The 24,614-nt window shown below is 43.5% G+C and overlaps 1 protein-coding gene across 4 annotated transcripts in view; it reads right to left on the bottom strand.

Moving 5' to 3' along the window:
- VMP1 (vacuole membrane protein 1) overlaps positions 1-24,614 on the bottom strand; it is a 59,092-nt gene that overhangs the window by 14,036 nt on the left and 20,442 nt on the right. For all 4 annotated transcript variants that reach the window (XM_065853161.2, XM_065853163.2, XM_071817111.1 and 1 more), the window contains 3 exons: positions 19,698-19,865; positions 14,110-14,241; positions 1,930-2,010 (listed from right to left, as the gene is read on the bottom strand). In XM_065853161.2, coding sequence (XP_065709233.1) covers positions 1,930-2,010; positions 14,110-14,241; positions 19,698-19,865 — 381 coding nt within the window. The remainder of the gene's footprint in view (positions 1-1,929; positions 2,011-14,109; positions 14,242-19,697; positions 19,866-24,614) is intronic.

Below are 24,614 nucleotides of genomic sequence, written 5' to 3'. Positions count from 1 at the left end.
CTGAAGCTCACGGGTGGACACAGGAACACAAGGAGCACACGTGGGGGCTGCCTTCCTCACCTATAGATGCAACAGAAACCTACAGCTTTGCATCCCTGTGCTTTTTCAATGCCTCTGCCACACTGAACCTCACCCTTCTTCCTGCTGCTCTGCACTTATTCTGTAAACACACTTACAAACCCTGCGGTGAATTCGTGATTCCTCATCCCACCCTCAGCCCGGGGCAGCCTATATAAGCAGAAGGAAGCTGGAGCTCAGAGCGCCTTGAAGAACAGCACAGCAAGTAGGTAAGAAGTTAAGCAAATGTTTAGGTATTAGTAAGCAGGAACTACAAAGAGTTTACACATCACCTCTCGTGTTTACCAACTCCTTCCTCATGTTCTCCATTTCTGCACATTTCACCTTGTCCAGCCAGGGTAACTCATCCCTCCCAGGACAGAGCAGCCCATGGGGCGATGGCTCAGGACGGGGGCTGCAGGGTCATGAGTCAGAGGCAGGGAGGGAAGGAGCAGCCTGAGAGCTTACAGGGTGGAAAGGCTGAAAGAACAGCTTGTAACCTATGTCCCCACTCTCAACATTAAGAGAGTTCAAAAGATTAGTAAATAGAAGTCGTATGCCAGCAACTATAATCAGATTAATTCTTTCCAGCTAATACACGTTACTTACATTTGAGCAAATAGTTCACATTGTCATCTCTACAATTTAGGAAACTAAGAGAGATGCTCGACAGGAGTGGAATGAATGTCTCAGCAGCCGAGCAGCTGGCTGATGGCTGTGGTTATTCCGGAGGGATGGGAGCAGAGGGGACCTACACTCCCCCCTCTGCTGTAATCACATTGCTGTGCATCACGTCCCACATTTCATGGGGGGGGGGAAGGAAAAGGCACACCATTCCTACCAGTCTGCATTAAGCTTCCAGAGAGATATTTAAACCTCAAATGGTTCAATCTTTCTCTAGTCCCAAAAGAACAGTATTATCTTGCTTAAAACAGCTTGTATCACCTCTTGCTTAGAGAGGGAAAATAACCTACAAGTACTTTGTAGTTCACAGAGCTGTGATTCTGAAACTGGCTTCCTCACTCTGCTCTCTCTGGTTCCCAGTGACCCAAAGGTATCTCCAGAGCAGACTGGGGAGAATTACTGTGGACGGATATCCCAGCCGGGGTGTATACAAGTCATTTTCCACCCGTTCTGTGTATCTTTGGATCTGAAGATGTCAAGTTCTGTAAGCTATAGGACATAAACACCTAAAGAAATGAGAATATGGTTCCAGCAGAATCTATAGGTAAGAATACAGCTCTTGCTATATCACACCAGCCAATAATCTGGGCTGGGAAAGTCCCAAATGGGGTAACTGTCCGTGGGCTCATGATCTGATCTGCCAAACACGCACTAACACCGAGCAGCCCCATGCAAACACCAAAGGAGCATCCCTGCTCCAAAACAGAAACGAATTTTAACAACATCTTAGTACAGCTTCTTGTAGTTTAAGCCCCCCTTACTGCAAGAAGCCTTTTGCATGCAAACTGGCCTGTTTTGATCAGGTTTCACCACATGACGCTGAACTACAGAATGAATTGCTTTATCTTTTGGAAAAAGGGGACCCCTTGCTGTACCACTCCTTTCTGATGGATTAAAAAGGACACAGAAGTGTTCCAAACTCTTATCTTCCAAGGAGAACTAGTGTTAAGAAGCCAACCAGTGAAGCCGAAGGAAGGGATAATCACTGTTAACTGTGCTTTTCTGCAGAATTCCCTGTGTTTGGTACTAATCTAGTTCCCCCACGCTGTTGTACTTGCCAGTACCACAGAGAACACAGAAACAGCAAAGAAGGTGCGACAATCCATCCAGACTCAAATAAAACCAAGTCGCAGTTCCCAGCATTAACTCCCCTGCAATACGTTCAATCTGTTATAGAACCGAACTTACAGAAGCACAGGCCAGGATGCCGAAGAACCCGACCTTCTGCACCAGGTTCTGCACAGCCAGCTTAGCCCGGGAGGCAAAGTCCTGCAAGGAAGAAAAGGAAGTGTTAATGAGGGAAACCCCAAATTGTATGTGATCTCAATATCCTCCATGCTGTGGGTCTTCCTAATCAACACCTATCTCTTACAGTGGGATTTTTTTAACCACAGGAGAACATAGAATAGTCTGTCAGGGGTGAATTTGCCTTTCATCAGGATTAACATCTTGGGACTGTGAATGTCTTATTGCAAAATGGAATAAGTGAAATATTCACTCTTTTGTCGAAAACTTGTTCCTGATATTTTTCTGTTTCTCTTCCAGGGTATGGACTTATAATGAACTTACAATAGCAGGTCTAGAACATGCCCACATGACAAGGAAAATACCATTTTTCATGCTTTTCAGTTAAGAATGTGCATTGGGGCACAAACCGGTATAAATAACAAAACAACGTAATTTACCAGAGAACTAAGTCCAAAAAATCTTGCAACATCCAGGGCAGTTCCTTCTCAAACTGAAATTTCCTCACCATTATTTCCAAGTTAGTAATCAAAACCCAAACAAGGTAATTAATATATGGTCACCAATACGTGGCAGCACTAATGATTGAGGACAGAACTGAAAAGGATGTCAGATGTGCAGAGTGTGATCACACAGCTCCTAACCACAGAAATCAACTGGTATTCTAATTCCTTAACCAAATACTAAAGTATAAATATATCTCCAAAATTTCTCTACAAAGTAATCTAAAATTACAAGTGTGCTAAAATATAACAGTAACATTTACAAACCCAGAATTTTGGCTTTGAAAAGGTGAACTGAGAAAGTAGTGCCTGGTGTAGGAATTTCATAAGTCGCCTCCCCTTGTGCTCCATAACAAAACCGAATTTGACCGTGACATTTTCAGTTCCTATTTTGTTCATTTCACAATGCTCATGGGGTTACAACAATATTTTCACTTTTAGAAGCCAATAAGGGTTTTTTTCACAGCTCCATAAATCCCATTGTAAATTATCTTTAAAATAAACCACTACAATCCAATTATTTAAATAGGTCCATGATGTATTTCAATGGGAGATGTTTCTATTCTCATGTTAACATAGTTCCCCATTATCTTTGACTGCATTGCTAATACGCTGTTGTGTGAATTTTTCACAAGCTGGAATTGGAAACAAACTCTGTAGCAAGTGATCTATAAACTAAGTGATCTATAAATTAATGCAGCTTGCAGCACAGCCGGTTTAATAAAATATACTGTTATAATTCTATATAGATTGACTGTATTCATCTAGTATAAGCACAGTACAGCATTTTTCATCTGATTTCTTACAAATAAACAGCTTCCCTCCCATTTCCAGAATGCTGCAAAATTCAAGGCTGCCTTAAAACTATTTTCTTCCCCCTCAGCTAAAACACACAATTTTTGTTATAAAAACAATGATGAAAGTGTTGGAAAAAAGTGCGACACATTTATCTCTCAACAAATCCCCAAACAAACATTGGGGTAATTTTTCCTCACTTTTTAAGTTATTGCACAGATTGTTTCTTCTTCAATATTTTTACATTCATTGTCTATTACAAATGACTGCATGGAAAGCACAGCTGGAGCTCTAAAAATCTCAGTCCAAAATGTCTAACTTCTCTTTTTCAAACCAAATAAACCCAAACAGATAAATTAAGGATTTTTTCCCTATTGTCCATGATCTAATGTAATCATAACTAGGAATAATTGCCACGGTAATACACACAGCAGAATTGCAACAGAGCTGCGTCTTTGCAATCTCAACATTTACTTTCATGAAAACAAGTTCAGAAAAAACTTCTGTTTGGTCGCTTCCTTAAATTTCATTTTTCAAATCTCTGCAACATCTGCAATAATAAAAACCCCAACTTTAAAAGTTTCATTTCTCAGAGAATACAATCACCAGTTTCACAACTTTTACCTATTTCACAACACAATTTCTCTGTTAAAAGCCTGCACAGGGAACAATCTTTTCTCTTATTTTTTTAAGCATTTGAAACAGAAGCAAAACAACTTCCATAATTTATTGCTTTAAATAAAGAAATAAAAGACATAAAAGTTCAGCTACTTACAGGCAAAACATTTTCCCCCAAAATTAAGGTATCTAGACTGGACTCGACTCCCAGCTAATCTGATTCACTCCCTAGAACATTTCGGGATGCTTCGGCTTCCCATGTCCCTTTCAAAGATGATTCGTATTTTTGGTTTGGAAATGGGTTTCCTGTGAGTGCTACAATACGGGCGAAGGTTAAATGATTAAACATGACTTCATTGGGTTAATCATCAGATCTCAACAACTGCAATGGAAAGAAGAGGCATAGAAAGGTCAGGCTGAAACACTGATTCACGAGGCTGGGCTGGCGGAGCTTTGCTCCATAGCCGCCTTCAGGAAAACGGGACGTTTTATTGGTACCAGCATTTCATTGCTACGTGTTGCAAAAGCCAAAACCTCCAAACCTAAAGGGACAGTAAAGCACAATGACATGTTTTGCTGCTAAGTCAGAACTATCACAACGTTCCTCCTTTAAATACGCTTGATGGTACATCTTTGGGTGTAATTTAACATGGATCGTTTATCCCTATTAAAGAGTCCCCCTTCTTGAGAGAAGGGACAACCCTGTCTTAACTACAAGGCTTCATCCCACCCCTGTTTTATTTTGTTTCCATCTATAATTTATATCTCTTATTTCTCCCTTTGTTATCAGTAAGTTGCACATGCTCTTCTGTATTTGAGTGAAGAACGTCTCACTAGGTTTAGTTAACAAGCTTAAGAAAAAAAAACAATATCAATTTTTACTCTTTTCCCTCTGTAACACTGATTTGTTTTTAGAAAACAAAATGCTCACGATTTGTTATTCACACTGAAATGGCAAAGCCTCTTTTTTCCTATTCTACAAGATCATTGATGGGTCTGTAGCAAGTAATGAGTTGACAGTTACCAAGGTGCTCTGAACAACCAGCATTGGATCGAATCCCATAGTCCTTGCAGGAGACACTTTCTTGAAAGGCGGCACAGATGGGCCTATAACAATTATGTAAGCTGTTTATTTACTACCATGAAGCTGCAACCGGGTTTTAGGAGCACCGAGCCACGACTCTGGTCACAAAGAGCAGCGCTGACCGCCGTCAGTCTCGGACAGAGATCATCCGGACAGCCGAGGATTTGAAGCCCAGAAAAACCTTTGAAGACGACGTATGAAGCTACCATCGCAGATTATTAAAATTATAAATCCATTAACATTTAAAAAGCTGCCTGCAAAGACAGTGCTCCTTTTTATGTAAAAATCTGAGTTATGTTAAAAATGAGCTGCACAATATTTTGTTTCTTCTGGCTTTCTATTACAACACAATGGAATCAAACACGACTTATGGGAGAATGACCATTTGTGGTTAGGCAACGAATTCTAGAATTTCAGAGGACCGGGAAGAATTATTAACTCATTGAAATAACGTATTAACTGCAGAAGAGCAGTTTGAAAGAAGTCATACAGCTACCTATGGGCTGAGAGGTTACAACATTCATCCACGCTGAGAAAGCAAGAGATCAGCAACGACGTTTAATGATCAATGCAGTAAATGGAGTTGAGATGAGGAGAACAGAGATCGCTGCCTGTCACTACAAATATGTCATTACTCAGTGACCAAACTGTTTCCTACCTCTCCTGCAAGACATCAAAGGTAAAAAGATCTCATGAGTAAGGTTGCTGTAAGTTGCAAGCAGGAATATTCTGATGGTGGTTCCTCTAAAGACGTATGGAAAGGGCTGTGGCCCTGGATCTCTGTTCCAGCTTTCTCAAAAATACTTCCAGCTTAATGCAAATAAGGGGCAAACTAAAAGGGGCTATTTCAGTCTTGATGCCTGCAGAGAGATAAGGTTTAAACTCACTTATCACTCAAAACTCTGGGAAAGAAAAGCCCTGTCCTGGAAACGGGGCAGTCAAAAGACAAAGTTACACCAGGTTTGCAGGGATTCCTGAGAGCAGCTAAGGGAAGGTGGCAGATCTCTGCGAGCACCACAGTTTGATAAAGAAAGGTATTTACATACGATAGGCACAGGACAGACATTCCAGTTTAAGAGGGCTGGCTCAAATTCTAAGCTTGGGAAGGAAATAAATTTCACTTCACAAGAAGTCTGGGTTCTCCGAGACATTAAACTCAGGAAAAGGAATGGGGTGACCATATGGGAAAGTTAAAAGAGAAAAATACATCTGTGTTGAAAACGAAAGCACAGCTTTAGAAAGTACAATATGAAGAAGACTGAACAGCAAATGAAACAGGGCCCTCGACTTCACGGGCTTCACCGAAGAACTGTGGAAGACAAGAGCGCAGTTCCTACAAAACTCATTACACAGACACTGCCAGAGATCTGAGGACTTAACGCCAGGAAGGTTTCAAACCATTCTTCAGAACATTTGTAGGCAAGGATGAGCACACAGTACATACAACATACGAATCCCGAGTCAACAAGAAATCAAATATACAGAAGAATTCTTCTACCAGCTTTTCCTAGGACAAGAATACTGAATAATACAGATTGTTGAGTCAAACGCACAGATTTATTTCCACATCTGTTTGTGTTCAAATTCTTGAGGTTGGTTGCATGTTAAGGGGTGATGCTGCAATCCACAAAGATAATCAGAAAGATGCTCATCTCTGGGACTTTGTAAACTCAGCCATATGAGTAACTACAATTAGTTCTTGTGCCAGAAGAATTTTCCATAGAAAATACAGTTAAACCTGTTGTCTTCATAATCAGATTTTAAAACCGCCATGAGAAAAGAAAGATGTAAGAAGCCACAGATAGAGCAGTGGGCAGAGCTGAATCCTTTGCAAGCCGTATGGGAACAGAACATACCAGAGTGAAGTGTTCATTCCAACAGCAAGCTTTGCTTTCCCTGGTCATTTCATTTTACCTGTCTTGGAGTAAAAGCCTGAAAGTAAGAAGTCCAAGTAACGGACCCACTGAAGTGAACCATTTCTGCATTAAACACACTATTCGCATTAGGAACTTCTAGGTGTTTTCTTCATTAACCAACTGTACCTTGGTAAGAACACTCAATTTCCCTCACTTCTCCCTCTCCCCTAAACCACCTCAGGAGCTTTAATTTCAAGATTTTAGACCATCACAATTCAGCACCATGCTCATGTTTGGAAGGAGACACCGGAATGAACCCCTATTGCACACCTCACCAGTAAGCACCTCAAACCTACTGCAAGCATTTTCCACAGCTAGACCAGAATATCTTAGACTTCTACACAGAAGTCCTTTTGCTCCACACTGCAAGAATAAAGAAATCTTGTCAAGAATAAGACACAATTAAAGGAAGCAGTCTGAAGGAAGAGGAAGGAGCACGTCCTTTCAGCCTTATCAGATCTGCCCTACAGAGCAGTGGCCCTTGTAACCACATCCCCTGCACCTCCAGCAGGGTCTGTGCAGCAGCACAAAGCAACGTGTCTCCTTTGGCACTTTGCAATTTTATAGTGGTGGGTGAAATAAAATGTATTATTTCTTCGCTTGCTGAAGAACTACTTTTATATTCACATCTCGTAGCAGATACTGCAATCTATTTAGTGGCAAGGGGTTGTCAGTTTGGCATCAGGGAAGCAGTGAGGCCGTTAGGATGGTCCAGCTTGGAAGTGATTAATTACCCAGAGAGGCTGTGCAGCCTCCAGTCTGGGATGGTTTCAAGACCAAACCTGATGATGCCCTGAGGGACCGGAGCTGATCTCACAGATAACGCTGCTCTGAGCAAAGTGCTGGACTAGAAGCTGCCTCAGGTCCCCTTCAAGATGAATTTTTCTGCGATTCCATAATGAGATACTGGCAGCCACCTACGGAGGGAAGAACGAAGCAGAAGAGCATCCTATTGCTCCAGTTCCCATACAGCAGCCACCGACCCCCGCAGCCTTTGCTCCTGCAGCTGAAGGCAGACGCTGGCGTTGCCGCCACCGACGTGCTGCCTGCCTAAAATACCATTGCAGCTGCACAGGGAGTGCTCATTTATCTCAAAGCTACAATAGCAATTAGTTACTGTGACCACAGGTCTGCCCGTCTAGTTATAGTGGTGTGACAAGCAATTCCAGGATGTTGTCAATTTCTTTTTTAATCCATTACAAATTATTAAAGCCTACTTTGGGGCGGATTAAGATCCAGACTTTGTAGGGAAGGGCTTATGATGACTGGATGAATTATTGTTTTGCTTTAGCCACCACCAGCACAAAAGGAAGCAATTTTTGATAACCAAATAGACTGACCTTCTCAATCTGACAAATCAGAGCCAAAGTCACCAGCGCTGACAAAAATACACTGTTCCTCTAGAGAGAGCTTAGAAATAAGGAAGAAAACCCATATGCGGGAAAATTACTTGTGGAATAAAAGCGAGTGACTTCTTACACAGCCGAGAAATCCTTTTGCACACATAGATCTCGCTCCTGAGTCCGGCTCACAGATGGGTGACGCTCGATGCTCGACACACAGACTGAGGAGCGATGCTCGATGCTCAACCCACCTCTTGCTTGTTCTCCCTGGGAAGCAGCAGAGGTTCCCAGACAGCTCGGAGAAGTGGTCTGCATACCAGACTCTTGTATAACACAGATATTTAAACAGTGTCTGGAAGCAGAGGCAAAAAAAAAAAAAAGAGGAGCCGTTTTCTTGATTATGATACCATAATTAATTTCTATCCCTTACTGAAGGCTCTCGCTCAGAAAATATTTTTGAAGCAGCTTATCTGACCCAAACTTTTGATCATTTATTGGTCTTTCTCGGAATACTGGGGAGTGAAATATCAAATATTTAGGACCAAATTGTTCCCTTAGAAACCTGTGAGAGGCATCCCCGACGCACACAGAGCGGGACACGCAAATCCCATGGCGGAGTTCAGCTAACAGCTTCTCCACAACTACAGCGCAAACGCGGCTTGCAAGATCTCCAGTAAACTCGGTGACGCTTTCTGAGAAGGTTCATTTCTGTTGAAAAGTGAGAGATTTGGTACTGAAAAAATACCTCTGAGCTAATGTACGAATATTGAGTGAAAATACTGCAAAGCAATCCACGTTTCTTCGGTGGCTGGTTAATTTCTGATTTATGTACTTAATTCCACATTAAAATGACAGACAGCCGCTTTAACGAGTTCCACGGAACAGACTTTATCACAAAGTGCTGTTCAAAGAAGGTGAAAAAGTCATCCTCAGATCACCATGAGCAAACCTAACATAATGCTGGTGGCTGTTTTTTCCTTATCTGAAAGCAGGTGTGCAAATGAATGGAACAATGCAGGCACAAGGCTGCCCTATTCTCTTGCCAGTGTCCAAAGGAGGTTTGTTACTCACAGCTCCTATTGTCTGCTCTCTGCCTGCATTAACTCTTCACTGCCGCTTTTCTCAGGAAGGTCTCTATAACCAGTTCTCTTATTTAAAGCTTTCACTGACTCATTCCAAAGCTTATTTCGACTTGGTCATTTTGGAGAACAGTTTAAAGTGTTAGTGAGTATATTCACTGCTTGTTATATTGTTTGTGAAAAAGAAAATAAGAAATCACATTTTTACTACTAGTTTACTATCAGTTTGCGATCTCACTCTCAAGCTGTAGCATTCAGAGGAAATTTCTAAAGTGAAGCGGCAAGGTTTGATTAGTTCTGAATTTCCAGTTAATTATGGGTCAAGATAAGAGGCAAGATACCTCTCCCACATACGTTAACAAATGCAGGCATCCAACTTTGGGAATGCAGAGGGTGAGGGACCAGCCTCCTGGTGGCCACCCAGCACCAGCCATCTCCTTGTTGCAGCACAATTAATAAAGAGAGGAAGCTGATGAGGAAAGGGGGTGACTGGAAGCCTGAGCAAGAGCAATTATGAACGGAATTTGACGCTGGGTTTAAACAAGTTATTTCTGGGAAAGCAAAAAAAAAAAAGAAGTTAAGGTTTTCCAGTTATTGTATGTGACTCTACCACTTCCATTTTTGATAAGTGCTGTAGAAAAACCTGCCTGCGGTCTGCTTTAACTTCTTTTTTCTCATACCAAATACCTCTTAAACCTTTTGATTAAACAAGCCAGCAGGCAGCGAATCCTTTTCAAGCAGGGACTTATCAGATACTAGCTGTTCGCTTAATCACGGGAGAGATCCACTTTTAATTTGGCCATCTTGTTCTACACTGTTAATTAAGTAACATTCTGCTTGTTAGTTGGATCTAATAATTCCATTTGAATTAAGTCACAGTGTCGTGTCAGAACACAGCGCTGGGTTCTCCCAGTAACCGTGCCTGGGTGTGGTAACGTACTTTGTTCTGCTCCCGCAAAGAGAAACCCCACATGGAGATGTGGAAAAGCAATCCAGACCTTTCGGAAAGGCTGGAAAGATGGGTTTAACATGCCTCTAACCGTCGCTATCGCAAAAGTTCATCAGTTTAACTCCTTGCAGACGAGGAGCCGGCTCTCCGAGCAGGAAGTTGTCCGGTGGAACTCCTGACGCAATGCGAACCGAAGCAGTGGCAGCTCAGTTTAATACAAAGCCTCTCGAGTCCACGTTGACAAATTCTTTAACAAGCCCTGTGGTTACAGGGAAGCTGGTTTCAGTCTGAGTCACTCCTGTTCAAACAGTTTACTGGAAATGGAGGGGAGGGGGAATTTTCAGAGAAGTCATGTGATGGCCAGACAAACCACAACCAGTAAAGGTTCAGTGGAGGCAAAACCAGGGCCCAGCAACAGCTGACACCCAGCGTGCAGATGGCACCGGGTCATCTGCACAGGGCCCCGGCTGCAGCGCGGCTTTGCGATGGAGTTAACCCTTTTCAAGTTTGGGTTGTTTCGGAGGCAGGACACGGTTCGGACAGTAAACAAACAGCGGTGGCTGATAGTAACATAGGCAACTAGAAAATATTTTTACATGGAAAGTTGGCTGCAGCAGCGCTGCACAGAAGCAAAGCCTGATGTGTAAATCGTTAGTTCTTAAAAATATGCCACTTAATGAATCCAAACACTTAGAGTCATTAAGGATTAGATACACAGCACAGATATCAGGACTTTCTCCTCTTAGCGAGGAGTACCAAGATACAGCAAGGGCCCACGCACTAAGTACCTTGAGGGAAACTGGCAATTAGAAGCTTCATTTTCACCAGAAACCTCCGTCAGCTTTAACTGTTTCAGCACGACAGCGAAAAGATGAGAATGCTAACCAACCAGCAGCTATTAACTGGCGCAAGAGTCCCTGCACACGTGTTTGTAGACACGAAACTGTACCCAGCTCCGCTGCACCGTGTTATTACCAAAGTGCTGCCCCAGCACTAAGCGGTGGATTCGCTTCCCCTAATTGAGAGGTTGGTTTGAGCGGCGGCGCTGGAGATGCTGCCCATGGCGAAAAGGTTTGATAAAAAGCTCCTCTGCTCTGGAATTCGACTGGAAGAGAGTTAACAGCAACTGAGATACCGTGTCAAACGTTCGAGATTTTAAAATACAGCCTCATGTGTTAACAAAGCAGGCGGCGTTGCTGTGTGGCTCTAGCATGCTGGGCTCTGCATTGTGTGGAGCTCTGAGAAATAAAGAGCCTTGTTTGTAAACCACACTCCTTCTCCGGGGCAAAGTCACTCCATTTGAACAAGAGCAGCCACGAGGCAAGAGAAGCTCTGACGCTCCCTTTATGTAACTGAGACCAACTGGTGTGCACGTACTGAAAGGAGAAGTGGGTGTTCCTTAAAACGAGGGGCTTTTTCAGCAGTATTGCTCACGGAAAGTACGACGCAGGCTTAGGCATCATCTGCAGGCTGATGAGTTCTCTCAAAACCGAGCTCAAGGAGACAGGTCACTTAGATCAGAGATTTATGACACAAAACCCATCAATAGGCTCTTTAAATAATATTTTACTCCGTGTAACTTTGAATGGGGCACTAAACCTTTACGCTGGTTAATCCTTTTAGGCCCTTTTTTGTTCTTTTAAAGTGCCAAGCTGGCAGCACATTTCCCAGCCTGAAGGATCCGTGAGATATATTAGACTCGTGGTCTATTCTCACCAGAGAAGCTCCTCATCTGTTTCTCAAAATCACCATTGTTTTTCAGAAACAGCAGCGAGGAGCTTTCTAAACGAAACACACGCAGGCAACAACGTCACGGCATTCGGCTTTGCCTCGTAGGCAAGAACCGGATGGGGAAGCTGTTCTTCCAAATCCAACACACCCATTTTCAGGCCTTTCCAAAAAGCAGGATGAAGCGAGGCCTTTATACTGAAAGAAGGCTGCTGTCACTTGACATCAAGCACTTGTAGTAATCTCCATGGCATACGACACTTGTCACATCCCCCGTGTTCTCTGAACACGGCTTCGGCTTGGGAGACGCTGATGTAGGTAACAAAAATTGTTATTGAGCTGCTTAAAAATAGACATCTTAACTGCTCATGAATAGCAATTACAGGGCAAATAGCGATAAACTATGCTGAAGATCAGGATTTACTCAAGGTCATAGGAACAGGCAGCCCTGTCTCCCACAGACATCGAGCAAAAACACCACCGAAGCCAAAAGCAAAAAGGAAGTCGTATTAGCAAATGGAAAAAACTGAACTGTCAGTTTTACGAGCGCAACACAATTTAATCGGATTGTCAAAGCCTCATGTTAAAAGAGTTTTATAGAAACCAAACCACAAGTGGAGTTTTAAAAGAATTTCTTTTTCCTGGCCATCCATCCGCAAAACAACACGCTTCAGTCCAAATCCAACTGCCAAGAAAAGTACTGGTAAATAACACCCTCGTTTTCCTTAATGAATTACACCAGGCCGCTCGCTCTCCGAGGGCAGTGCATACGGCTCGCTGTATTTTGGCCTGTCCTAGCAAAACGCTCTCTAGCAAAAGTTTTCTTCCCAAGAATCTTACTGTGCATTCTGGAAACCAACTCTGGCTGCTCCCACAACTGCACACGCATAGGACTCGCTGGGCAAGTTTCAATAGATACAGAGAGCGTTTCAGCTCTCCAGTCGTGTTTCAAACTGGCTCCTTTTTTACCACAACTTGATGTTTCATACAGTTGGGGATTGATTTTGCAAAGAAAGGACTGATGACAAAGAACAAAGCAGATTTTTTTTCCCCCCTCGCTGCATCTTTAAAGAAATAGAAGAATTTACTATTTGCAATAGCAGAAAAACCCTTTGGAACTTTCTAGTAGGGGGAGGCTCTAAGAAAACACACGGTTTAATGTTAAAATTACTAGATTGCACTCAGTATTTCCAGAAAAACCGCTGTCTTTCATGGAAGAGCTTCATCTATATTTGAAGTGAAGGAAGGAAAAAAAGTAAAGTATATATTTATCTGAAGAAAATACCCTGGCAGAACAGTTTAAAGACAGCAGTTCACGGTAAATAGCATCTGCTGGTTTTTTAATAGCAGTCTCATGACCCGTTTCAACTTAATGGCAGACAAAACAGGATAAGAAGGGAAAAAAACAGAAGAGAAATTCAGTGGCGAGTAGCTTGAGGAAAAATAAATGTTTCATTTATTCTGAAACGCCATCAATAACTTGAGAACAGGATGCAAACTCCTGACCTGAGTGAAAAATTGTCTACGATAATATCTGCCTGATGTACAGCATCAGTTGTAACTATGCTGCGACACACGCAGCATTTAATCCATCAAGAAAAGAAATGACAAGAGCAACAAAAAGGGATTCAGAGCAGTTTGGCTGCATTTTTACACCAGGAAAAATATGTTTCCTCGGGCTGATGAATGGGTAACGCGCTGGCCCCCCAGGGTGTGAGTGACACACAGGCAAATGTCACCTGAAGGGGAGGAGCTGACTGAAAATCATCTGTAACAGCCGTGATCGTGGAACAGCCCCTGCTCTGTCACCACTTTGTGAGCCTATTTTCTCCCTACCTTGATCGTGCTGCCCTTGCAAGCCTAAATAACTGCAGTATTTGCAGGAATTTCTTTGGCTGCGCTATGGTACGTGCTCAACAAGCTGCATTCTTGTCCTGCCAGCGCCAGAGGTTTCTCTACCCACTGGAGGATCTTTTTCCACCCCTGGGAAGTCCCTTGTGAACTCACACCAACTGCTTCTTGGCCCACTCCCATTTCATTGGGATGGTTATTTACTCCATCGAGTTGTTCTGGGTTTTATTAATTGTGTTGTTTCGCACTGTTCTTACTTGTGCAGCCTCCGCGTGTTCCAGCATCTCCTCGAATTCCTGGTACTCTTCATCATCAGGTTCAGCACCAGAGAGCCGGGCCGCCCGTGCCATGAAATACGGGGGCAGCTCTCCAATGGCTGTGCCAGCACCCTGGGAAAAGAATAATTCTGACTTATTTTTTGTGTTTATTCTTAAATAGGAAACATGTGATACCCGCAGTCCCACGGACAATTATTAGAACTGATGAGACAAGCTACTGGGAGAAGTTTGCTTTTATCCCCCAGCTCAGATTTCTCCCAATTTCAAACAGAAAGGTGTTGCCTTGAAACTCTGCTTCCCCCCCTTTCCTCATCCAGCAAAATTCAGCTTCTCTCAGCACGGGACCATCAATCTGCAGGTCAGCGGCTCCCAGGTTGCCATCAAAAGGACGCGATGTGTGGATCTCTGGGGCTGTGCAGAGCTCCCGGTGCGGCCGCTTGTCCTGACTCAGCACCCCCGACATCCACCACCACGTGATGGCCCTTTGTCCCGCACGGCCTCCAAAATAACCCGGGAACTCCTCCCCGGTGCCGTCGTGTAGTTTTACTTGTCCAGTCATGAGACTTGTGCAAGTGTTTATCAGAAAACAGGCTCGAGTTTTACAACGGCTACGAGCAAGGAAATTAAGGTTGATCTTGAGTTTTGTCTCTCCTTTAGATGGAATAAAGTAAGCCAAGAGGACTCAAGATGAAAGCACGGGCCCCTTCTCACCACAGGACAATTATATTTGTTTTCTCAGGACATCAAATGACTCACTTCAGTCTGTGGGTAAATGCAACGTTAGCTTAACCAAGGAAAGAAAAAGAAGAAAATAAAAGAGAGGCGTCTAAGATTGAACATATGGATAAACAGAGGCTAATGAAACAGGAACTTGGATTAAACTCAGGATGGTTTAAATATAGGACAGGTAACAGCACAATAGTCGGGCACCACGCTGGAAAAGTGCTAAAAACTCGGCTACACGCAGCTGGCTTTTCTCTCCTAGGGTCAGTTGTAACAAATGCTTTTCTATCCCTTTGAAGCAAGGTGAAAGCTTTTCGATTTCCTTTGTTCCTGCTCCATACGCTGCTGCAAGCGAGGGAGAACTCAAGGGAGAACTCCAGCTGCTGTGGATATTCCAAATCAACAGGTTGTGGTTTCAAATACCGCCGCTCTCCGCAGTTACCCCACTGCGAAATTCTCAGTTTAAGCCTATAAAGTGCACGGCCCCATCTGTTTATGCCCTTGTTTTCCACAGAAGAAAAATTTAAACAAGTGCAACAAGCTGAACTTCATTAATCTGCCTATTTCTGGCACGGGGGAAGATAAGCCTGAAAACAGTAGCAACAACGCTTCAGAAAAATTAACTTGAGGTTATGTTCTCAGGGTGATGCAAGAACAAAAAGTCACATTGCAGCTCCGGGCTCTGCCAATTTACTTTGGCTTCATTTCGGTAACTGAGGAAGAGGTTCACATGCATGTACTGGACATGAACTTGCTTTAAATTGGATAAGTCACATGCTCTTTATTACAAAACATTTCAGAAGGGCAACAAAAATCATATGATTTCATGTCTGCTGCAGATGGGTTCGTTAAGTGCACTTAAAAAAAAAAAGCAGCAGTAATTAAGGGATCCAAAGCAGTAACTATTTAACTGCTTTTTTGTAACATTAGCTGGCCATTTTCACCATTTAACTCCAAATGCCAGTTTTATGTGGAGATTCCTTGGACTAACAGCAACTTGGAAAGGCAAATGCTGATCTAAATTCTTTCACACACATACATTCAGAAAAGGAAAGTGCAAAATGACTCCACTAAAAAGAGTCTTTTAAAGCGTTTTGATCCCGGTCAGGACACAGGCCGCCTGCTCTGCTAATCCTGAGCAATTAAACGGTTTTATTCTTTCCCCTTATTTCTTGTAAAAAACAATTTAAAAAAAGGGCTGCAGCACATTAAAAATGTAGGGCACTATTGAATTGCTCGGCCCTGTGGGACGGAAGGCTGTGAAAACTGGCATACACCTACCAGATTGTTCCAGAGTCCTTCTGCAGGCCAGGACCGGTGGAGCCAATTTTTACAGCGATTGAAAAAAAGCATCATTTTCATTTCACCTAATAATTCCTTAGATACAGTGATATTTAATCCTCATAATGCTCATTATCAGCAGAAAACGGCTATCACTGACATGCAGGGGACTAATAATGATTTTAATCACTGGGAGAAAACAACCATTGTACCTGGTTTAAGTCGGCTGGAAGAGCCGCTGGTGTTTTTGTGATCACAATCAGATCCAGATAAATCTCCACACTCAGCCCTTGCAGGATACTTAGTCTGGGCAGCTTTATAGCCAGAGGTCTGCAAAGGCCCCGCTGGGACCGTCCTGCTTTCAGCATTTCACGAGAAAACTTGTATTGCTGCCACCCTCCTGCCTCCCTCCCAACCACACGGAGAGTGGCCGGATTTCGCTGTGGAGCCTTTCAACGTCATTTCACTTTACAAGTCTAAAGGCAACAGACTGTTGGTGCTATCGTACCTATTCCTCACTATTCCTCGCAGGGCTGTGTGTGCTGCCTTAGGAGCACGCGTGTTGGAGATTAACGACCTGAAGGGCAGTTCTAGCCAGGGGGGGATTGGGCTCTTCTCCCAGGCACTCAGCAATAGGACAAGGGGGCATGGGCTTCAACTCTGCCAGGGGAAACTTAGGCTGGAGATTAGAAAGCAATTCTGTGCAGAGAGAGTGGTCAGCATTGGAATGGCTGCCCAGGGAGGTGCTGGACTCACCGGCCCTGGAGGTTTTTAAACTGAGATTGGCCATGGCACTTAGTGCCATGATATGGTCAATGGACTGGAGTTGGACCAAGGGTCGGACTCGATGATCTCTGAGGTCTTTTCCAACCCAGTCCATTCTGTGATTCTGTGTATACAGCCGGTAATTCCTTTTCTTTTGCATCTAGCCAGGGTTCACCTTGGCAAATTCAGGTTTTAGATCCAATTAGAAGTTGCTGGTTCCATTGAAAAATAAAAAGGCAGGGGGGGCAGATTTTATGAGCTCATCCAATTGTACCCAGTTTAGGAATTAAACTTAATATTCTTTATTTCAGTTTAAAAGCAGAAAATTAATTGTTTGCTTGTTCTTAATAAGGTTTTGATTTGCAAAAATCAGCCTTCTCACCTTCTAGAAGTCCCCGCTACTCTCCTGTCAGGATGGACATTTGGTCTAAGTGTGACACAACCGAGAGTAAGTTTCTTCAACAACTTCCATTAAAAAGAAAAATGAACTGGAATTTCGACAAAAGAAACATACTGGAAGAAGCAGCAACAATTGCCAACTTGATTTGGCTTACAGGAAATTAGCACGCAATGTTTATGTACTCATGAAACATTCCAAGAAAGCATAACGTTACACTAGAGCCGCTGGTAGCCAGAGGATGCTCCCGGGGGAGCCGCCGGTGGAGCCAGAGCTCAGCGAGAAGGTGGATGACGGGGAACAGGGGGTGAGAAGAAAGAAAACAGGGGGAAAAAGAGGAATAGAAACAGTCTCACTTGGTCCTGTTTCCTTGTCCTTTCCCCAGCCTGAACTGACACACACGGCTGAGACTGAACTTGTTCTCCCTCCCGGCTGCTCAGGAGGACACAAGTTTTCAGGGCTTGTAACTCTATTAACTCATTTCTAAACGACTTAATTCTCATCGTAGTTCAGTTATTTGACATGCTGGAGATTAAGCAATAGATGTTTACCCTGAGCTACACTTCTATTTTGCAACCCTAGAAACGTAGCTGCAAATGCCATTTTTATGACGCTAGTCTCCATTAAACAAATTGAGCAGAGGGGCACGAGGAAGAAAGTTATAAGAAATTTTATATTTATGGTCTTATATGTACTTGTACGTTTAGCTACTCATCGAGGATTCAGGCAATACTCTCTTCTTATTAAAGAGAGTGAAATTTAAGATGTAATTTGCATCTTGAGAGGGCTGTAAGTCCACTTTCCCTGTATTTTGACATTGGGTACTGCTCCACACGACTCAGTCTGTAACGTGTGCAACCCAGCTGGAGTTTTTGTAGGAAACACAGCTGCTGAGAACTTAAAGTTGTAGTGAGCAAAGCTGCCTTAATGTATCTTTTTATGTCATTAAAAGTAATACGAGGACAGACATCAGATACCGTGTATTTTCAGGATTTCCTCTCTCTACATTTGAATGAGACAAGCAAGAATTTAATCATTAAATCGTCTGTCAGAACAGGAAGTCAGTAGTAAAATAAGGTTAATTTGGCTGGCAGCTCACAGCAGATGCATCTGTGTAACCTGCAGTTCTGAATAATCTACCCGGAATGAAAAAACATCGTAGCTGAGCAAAAGCCTCCAAAGATCAAACTTCTATAAAAAGCTGCAGAAGGAATAAAAGGAAAAAGGCAGTTCCAATCGCAGCATTTCCTAAGACCCCCAATTCACTCAAAACAGGAAAAGCAGGTTGGCTTCTAAGTGAAGTTTGCCATGATGGAAACAGGCCGAGGAACAGAAAGAAAACGCAGAAATATGTGCGATATAACACTCTCTTATTTAATCCAGTCCATCGATGCAACCCAGAAAAACAGCTCAGCTATGATATTAGGGCCTGAGTTCTTTGTGTGAGCAATTGCAGCTTCAGTCAACTCCAGGCTCAACATTTTGGAAATCATTTAGTGCTTAATGACACGCAGGGTAAGACCTGACAGCTGCGCGGTCATTTGGGACACGGATACACTTGCTGAAACTTGCCTTTTACATCGAGAGCTTTGAAGCATGCAAGCGTTTTCTGTCAGCATTTAGAAAAGCAGAAAAGAGCCCAGGAACATTCTTTTTCTTCTCTTTTAAAGAGAGGTTCTCCTGCCCCTCTGCTCTGCCCTGGGGAGACCACAGCTGGAATATTGTGTCCAGTTGTGGCCCCTCAGTTCCAGAAGGACAGGGAACTGCTGGAGAGAGTCCAGCGTAGGGCAACAAAGATGCTGAAGGGAGTGGAGCATCTCCCGTGTGAGGAAAGGCTGAGGGAGCTGGGGCTCTGGAGCTGGAGAAGGGGAGACTGAGGGGTGACCTCATTGATGTTTACAGATATCTAAAGGGTGAGTGTCAGGAGGATGGAGCCAGGCTCTTCTCGGTGACAACCAATGATAGGACAAGGGGCAATGGGTTCAAACTGGAACACAAGAAGTTCCACTTAAATTTGAGAAGAAATTTCTTCTCAGTGAGGGTGACAGACACTGGCCCAGGCTGCCCAGGGGGGTTGTGGAGTCTCCTTCTCTGCAGACATTCAAACCCGCCTGGACACCTTCCTGTGGAACCTCAGCTGGGTGTTCCTGCTCCACGGGGGGATTGCACTGGATGAGCTTTTGAGGTCCCTTCCAACCCCTGACATTCTGTGATTCTGAGATTAAAATTAACCAGGGCTAGTACAGAGGAAGTTCACCAGCAAAGCAACTATTCATATTGCAGATATACCTGTTGGCGTCAGCCACGTAAACCATCCTTGTTTTGCTAATTCAGGAATTATTATTATGTACTGCTGAACAGAGAAATCAACTAGAATTGCGGAAGGTTTCCAAGAGCTTACCCACATGCAGGCCTCCAGCCGCACTTTGGAGATGATGGCCCAGAGCGAGATGGATCCTCCAGCCGGCTCCTCATCAGGGCAGATGATCTGATCGGGGTAAGGAGGCTCCGGAAAATTCACTGAGTTACATTCATAAGCAGCAAGAGTAACGGACGCTATGTGTGGACCCTGAAAAAACAAACCAAACCAAAACAATTTCATACGCATTTTATTTTCATTGTAATAAAAGTTAAAAATTAAACTGCTACATACTCAAAAAACCTGAAAGAATTGCCGTTATTTTCATACAAAAGAAGTCAGGAGCAGTTCAAACGGTCGATGGCCTGAACACTAAACATCGGAGCTAAAAAATAAATCACTTAGCAAAAGGTCAGGGAAACACTGGTCAGGGATGGAGGAGGAAAAACAGTACTGAGTAAAACTGAGGTCTTTTCATAGAAGTCACAGATTTAAATAAATTTTAAAGTTTACTTTACACGCGGAACAAATTACACAAAGCTTAACTTGTGCTATTAATTGATAGGTTTTGGTGCCATATTGGAAAACAGGCTGTCAACAATTTTATTCTATTTTTTTCCCCTTTAAATGAGTCATGTTTTGTCAGGCAAATAAGGGAGCCTGGTACTGAGCTTCATTTAAGGATAATAAGGAGGGAAAGCCGGCAGAGCCCAGCAGGGCCCTTCTCTGCCCAAGGCTTCCAAAGCCCTTTGAAATGCAGTATTGGGGATCCAGAGGACCCCACGGGTTTCATTTCCACATTAAAGGGTGAAATTCCACAAGAAGTGAAGCTCCATTGCTTTTTTCACACTGGCTGGGAAGAAGATTGTAGTTGGGTCCATTCACATCAACATTTCAAGTCCCCCAATGAGACCGGAGCACTAGACCTAAGCAATTGCATTGATAATGTAATTTTTTTAAGGTAGTGAATTAAGAGCATTAAAAAAAGTGTTATATTTTTCTGTATGACAGCTGTGACTACTGTTGCTATATGTAAACAACTCAAAAATTGGTGTAAGACAAGCTGCTCTGATATCAAGGAAATTATTCTCTATATTCCTTGTTGCTTTGCAGGAGACTAATTCAAAGCGCTTCGGCATACTTTGGATTGAATGAATACACAGATAGAGCCTCTTGAGGAGATCAATGAGGCACAGTCTTTCTTAGGGAAAAAAAAAAGGTTCATTGAAGTAAAAGTGAAACAAAAGAGATCCAGAAGTTGATACACGAGAGAGATTTTGATGTGGCAAGTAGAACAAGGAACGGATGAATGAACAAGTGACTAATAACTCGTACTATCGACGTCTCTAAAGGCCCCAATGGCAATGGACAACTGTTTGGTACTTGCAGCAAGATCATCCCTCTCCCCAGCACCTTCATACCTCAAGAAATAATGTATGTGGATTTTACTCAGAGGACAGACGTGAAGAGAGAGTTGAAACTTCCCTAAAACTGTAAAGTACATTTATGGCAAACCCGGGAACCTCTTTGTGCACCGTACTCTGAAAGTGAGGAATTCAACTCCATCCCTGCCTCCCCGTCCCCAGTCTGACAGCACCTTGGGACACGCAAGGTCTCTCAAGCCATCTTCCTTAAATTATGGTTTTCACCGGCAGAAATTTGCAATAAAATTATCTTGAAGAGCCAATTTGCATGGAGGAAATCCCCACGTACTTGAGTTGTAAATGACCATTTCCTACGTCCCCTCGACAGGATGGGTGAAGCTGTCGCCAAGGCAGCGAGATACGGTGTGCGAATCAACAAGTACGGTTTTCGGTTCCACAAAATTTGGAAGACGCCACACTACAGCGTAACTACGGCCAGCTGCCACGGGACACCGCTAGTTTCAGTTTTATAAGAGCAAGAGACAAATTTAGTCGCTAATATAGTGAGGCCCCAACCCCCTGCAAGGTGTCAGGGACAGAGCTACCAGCATTTCTGCCCAAACTGCACACGTGGGGTGTGAAGACGACCGTACCATGACAAATACCAACTGGAGGCTGCTGCATGAGCAGCTTCTTTTTAAAGAGTTGCCATCCTTGAAGTGGCTTTATGGTCCAAACGTTGCCTCCTGTTAAGAGAGCTCTCCCAGTTTCAAATGTCTGCAAAAGGAAAAGTTTTACAAGTAGACAATGGAAAAAAAAGGCGTTTCACAAAGAACCGTAAACGGCCGAGCCACCTGAAGACCAGGCCAACTGGGCATAATTCTTCCAGTGCAATGTAAACTATTCTATAATGGAAAAAAGTTGGAGTTATGGAACCCACAGAAGCCACATCTTAACTGGAATAAAAAATAAACCATAAACGGTTCATTGGGAGCGGTGAAGTGGGGAGTATTGGAGCTCGGAGTGAGCCAAAGGGAAGCAGAACCATCCCATGTCCTCCCAGCTGTGCCACTGCTCCCATGGCCAAGGGCTCCCAGCGAAACATCGCCCACATCTGCTTTAGTTCCAGCTCGGCCCCAAAAGCTTCCGCAGAGCTCGGTGCCTTCGCAAAGCCCCGGTTCCCCAGCACCTCCAGACAAGGGCTGGCTGAACAGGACCAGGGTTGCAATGGGGTGGGGAGCAGGAGGAGTGGAAGAGTCGCTGGAGGTTTCACCACAGAGGTGCCATTCTGCTTTATATTTAGCAATAGTGATGGTTTAACCCTGAACAGAACAGGGAACCTACTTTGAATGAGCTTTAGGTGCCACCTCTGGAAAACCCCAGTCAATATACACTCAGATATTTTCCTTATACTCCTCCCTGTGCCAGAAGGATTAACTCTCATGCCGTTTTTTAATCCTCTTCACAAATAATAACCTTCTCCACCCTCCTCTCCTCCGTGTGGGGCTGCAGTAAATATTCAGGGTGTTTTGTCTCTCCGCAATAGCTCAGATTATTTCAACACTTTAGGAAAACCTCTAAGATATCCCATGTTCGACTCAACTGCTGCTCTGCTTTTGAAAAGGGCATTTGCAGAACTGCGGTACCAGACAACAAATACTAAAACCAGCCCATTTAGCAGACGCGCCGCTTGCCAAACCAGAAAGAGTCACTGAAATTCAAGGCATGTAAAATCCTGAACACCAACTGTCTTTCCCTCACCCTCTTCCAGTGATTTTTGGGTTTAATTTTAAATTGCAGGAGGCACTAACGAGGGCTCACAGAGAAGAAATTGAGAAACGCTCTGCTGACTCGGGTGAGAAGCATTTGCTCGCCCCTACTGATGACCAGAAGGAGCCTGTGGTTAGGCTGGAATGCGATTTGTTAGAAGTATCCGTACAATTTACAAATCAAACAAGACAAGATCTGCTCGTGAAGATCAACTCCACATAAATCAACTTCTTAGCAACAGGAATTTAGGGGGGTTTGGAAATCCCTTTCTACACAACGCTGAGGAAGGTTTGTTCAGCGACCGAAGGGACCCCGGTTAGAACAGACACTGCTAATGTTAGAAATAAGTTACTTTAAATGCTGTATTAGGGAATTTCTAGAAAGTATTATCTTTTAATCTATAAATCATGCTTGGAAATCCATCAGTGCAAGTAGAGAGGGCAGGCACATGTAACAAAAAATAATCAAGAAGTTAAAATCCTTAAGAACATGCTGATATGTATAATACTTACAACAGAATGGTCTTTACCATAAGGAAAAATGACTGTATATCCCATTGAAACTGAATCATATTTTCACATTATTAATCATTCTGTGCACCTAGACTGTGAACACAACTAAGGCTATAAACAAACCCCATATCGAGTGTTGGTGTCTCCCATGCCCTTCACAGCACAGCCATCCCGCTGAAGCCACCCGAGCACAAGACAACTACGTCTAATTTTAACCTTTTATTTTGGGTCAAAATATAATTTTAGACTGGCTCTAATTTAGAAACATTTCACAAAGAAAAGTGATCTGTCTGCCGGCAAGACAAATATTACGCTGAACTCATTGCTGAACTTAATACACTAAAAATGTGTTTTCCTCCATGGATACGCTGCTTTTCATACTGGGTTCACGACTCAGCCCTTCCACAGGGGGGAAACATGTCATGCTATATTTGATTAAGATAAATTGGAAAAACAAAAGCTCGCTTCTCATGGGAAACATCCTGCGAGCATCGCCCCAGGCTGCAACTCATCTCATACTTATCTCTGAAGTCATTGCACCTCTCCAGAAAGTAACACCAAGTTACAGCATCTTTTTTATCTCCAGTAGCAGTGGACAACTACCCACAAAGAAAACGGCGCTGTGACTAAGAGGGGAAAAGCTCGATCTGGAGGTGACGAGTAAACATGTCAATCTAGTCTGTCCGTCTGTCTGCGTTACGAGATTAAGACGTCTCGTGATTTTATATAACGTCTGGTATGCGCTGCTGGCTGTGAAACGGGGCTGAGAGCGAAGAAGGATCCGTACCTAGAGCATCCTCCAGTGACACAAACATCCACCAAGCGGTCAGGGCGGGTTTTAGCAGATCGTCGCGGCATTTCAAGCCACATATTAATTTTACAATCGCGTCTGTTAGCAAGTTTCTATTCCCACTTCAGTCAGACTCGCCCCACAGCGCAGAGCTGATGGAAATTCCAAACGATGAGCCACAAGCTCTGAATATGACTGAACGAGAACCACCGAGGGGGGCGGCACGTGGTACCACCGCCTGCGTAACGGGGCCACGTTGCTACTTTGAGGAGTAACATGAAGAGCAGACGTTTAGAAAGGCCACGCTGCTTTCTATAGGAGCAAACAGACCCATATCAGGGAAAGGCACAATTAAAATAATCCAAGTTTATACTCCGGTGCTGATGGAAGGCAAAAATAAACTGTCAGCATTTCCTCCTTGCCCTTCCCTAGCCACCCGCTTATTATTTCTGAAGAATAAATCACAGCATCGATTCAAATTGCTGATTGACTTCAACGTCTCAAATGAGAGCTCATCTTGCAC

Source organism: Patagioenas fasciata, chromosome 19 (genome assembly GCF_037038585.1).
Source record: "Patagioenas fasciata isolate bPatFas1 chromosome 19, bPatFas1.hap1, whole genome shotgun sequence".
Lineage (NCBI taxonomy): Eukaryota > Metazoa > Chordata > Aves > Columbiformes > Columbidae > Patagioenas > Patagioenas fasciata.
This window is presented reverse-complemented; position numbering and strand designations above follow the sequence as displayed.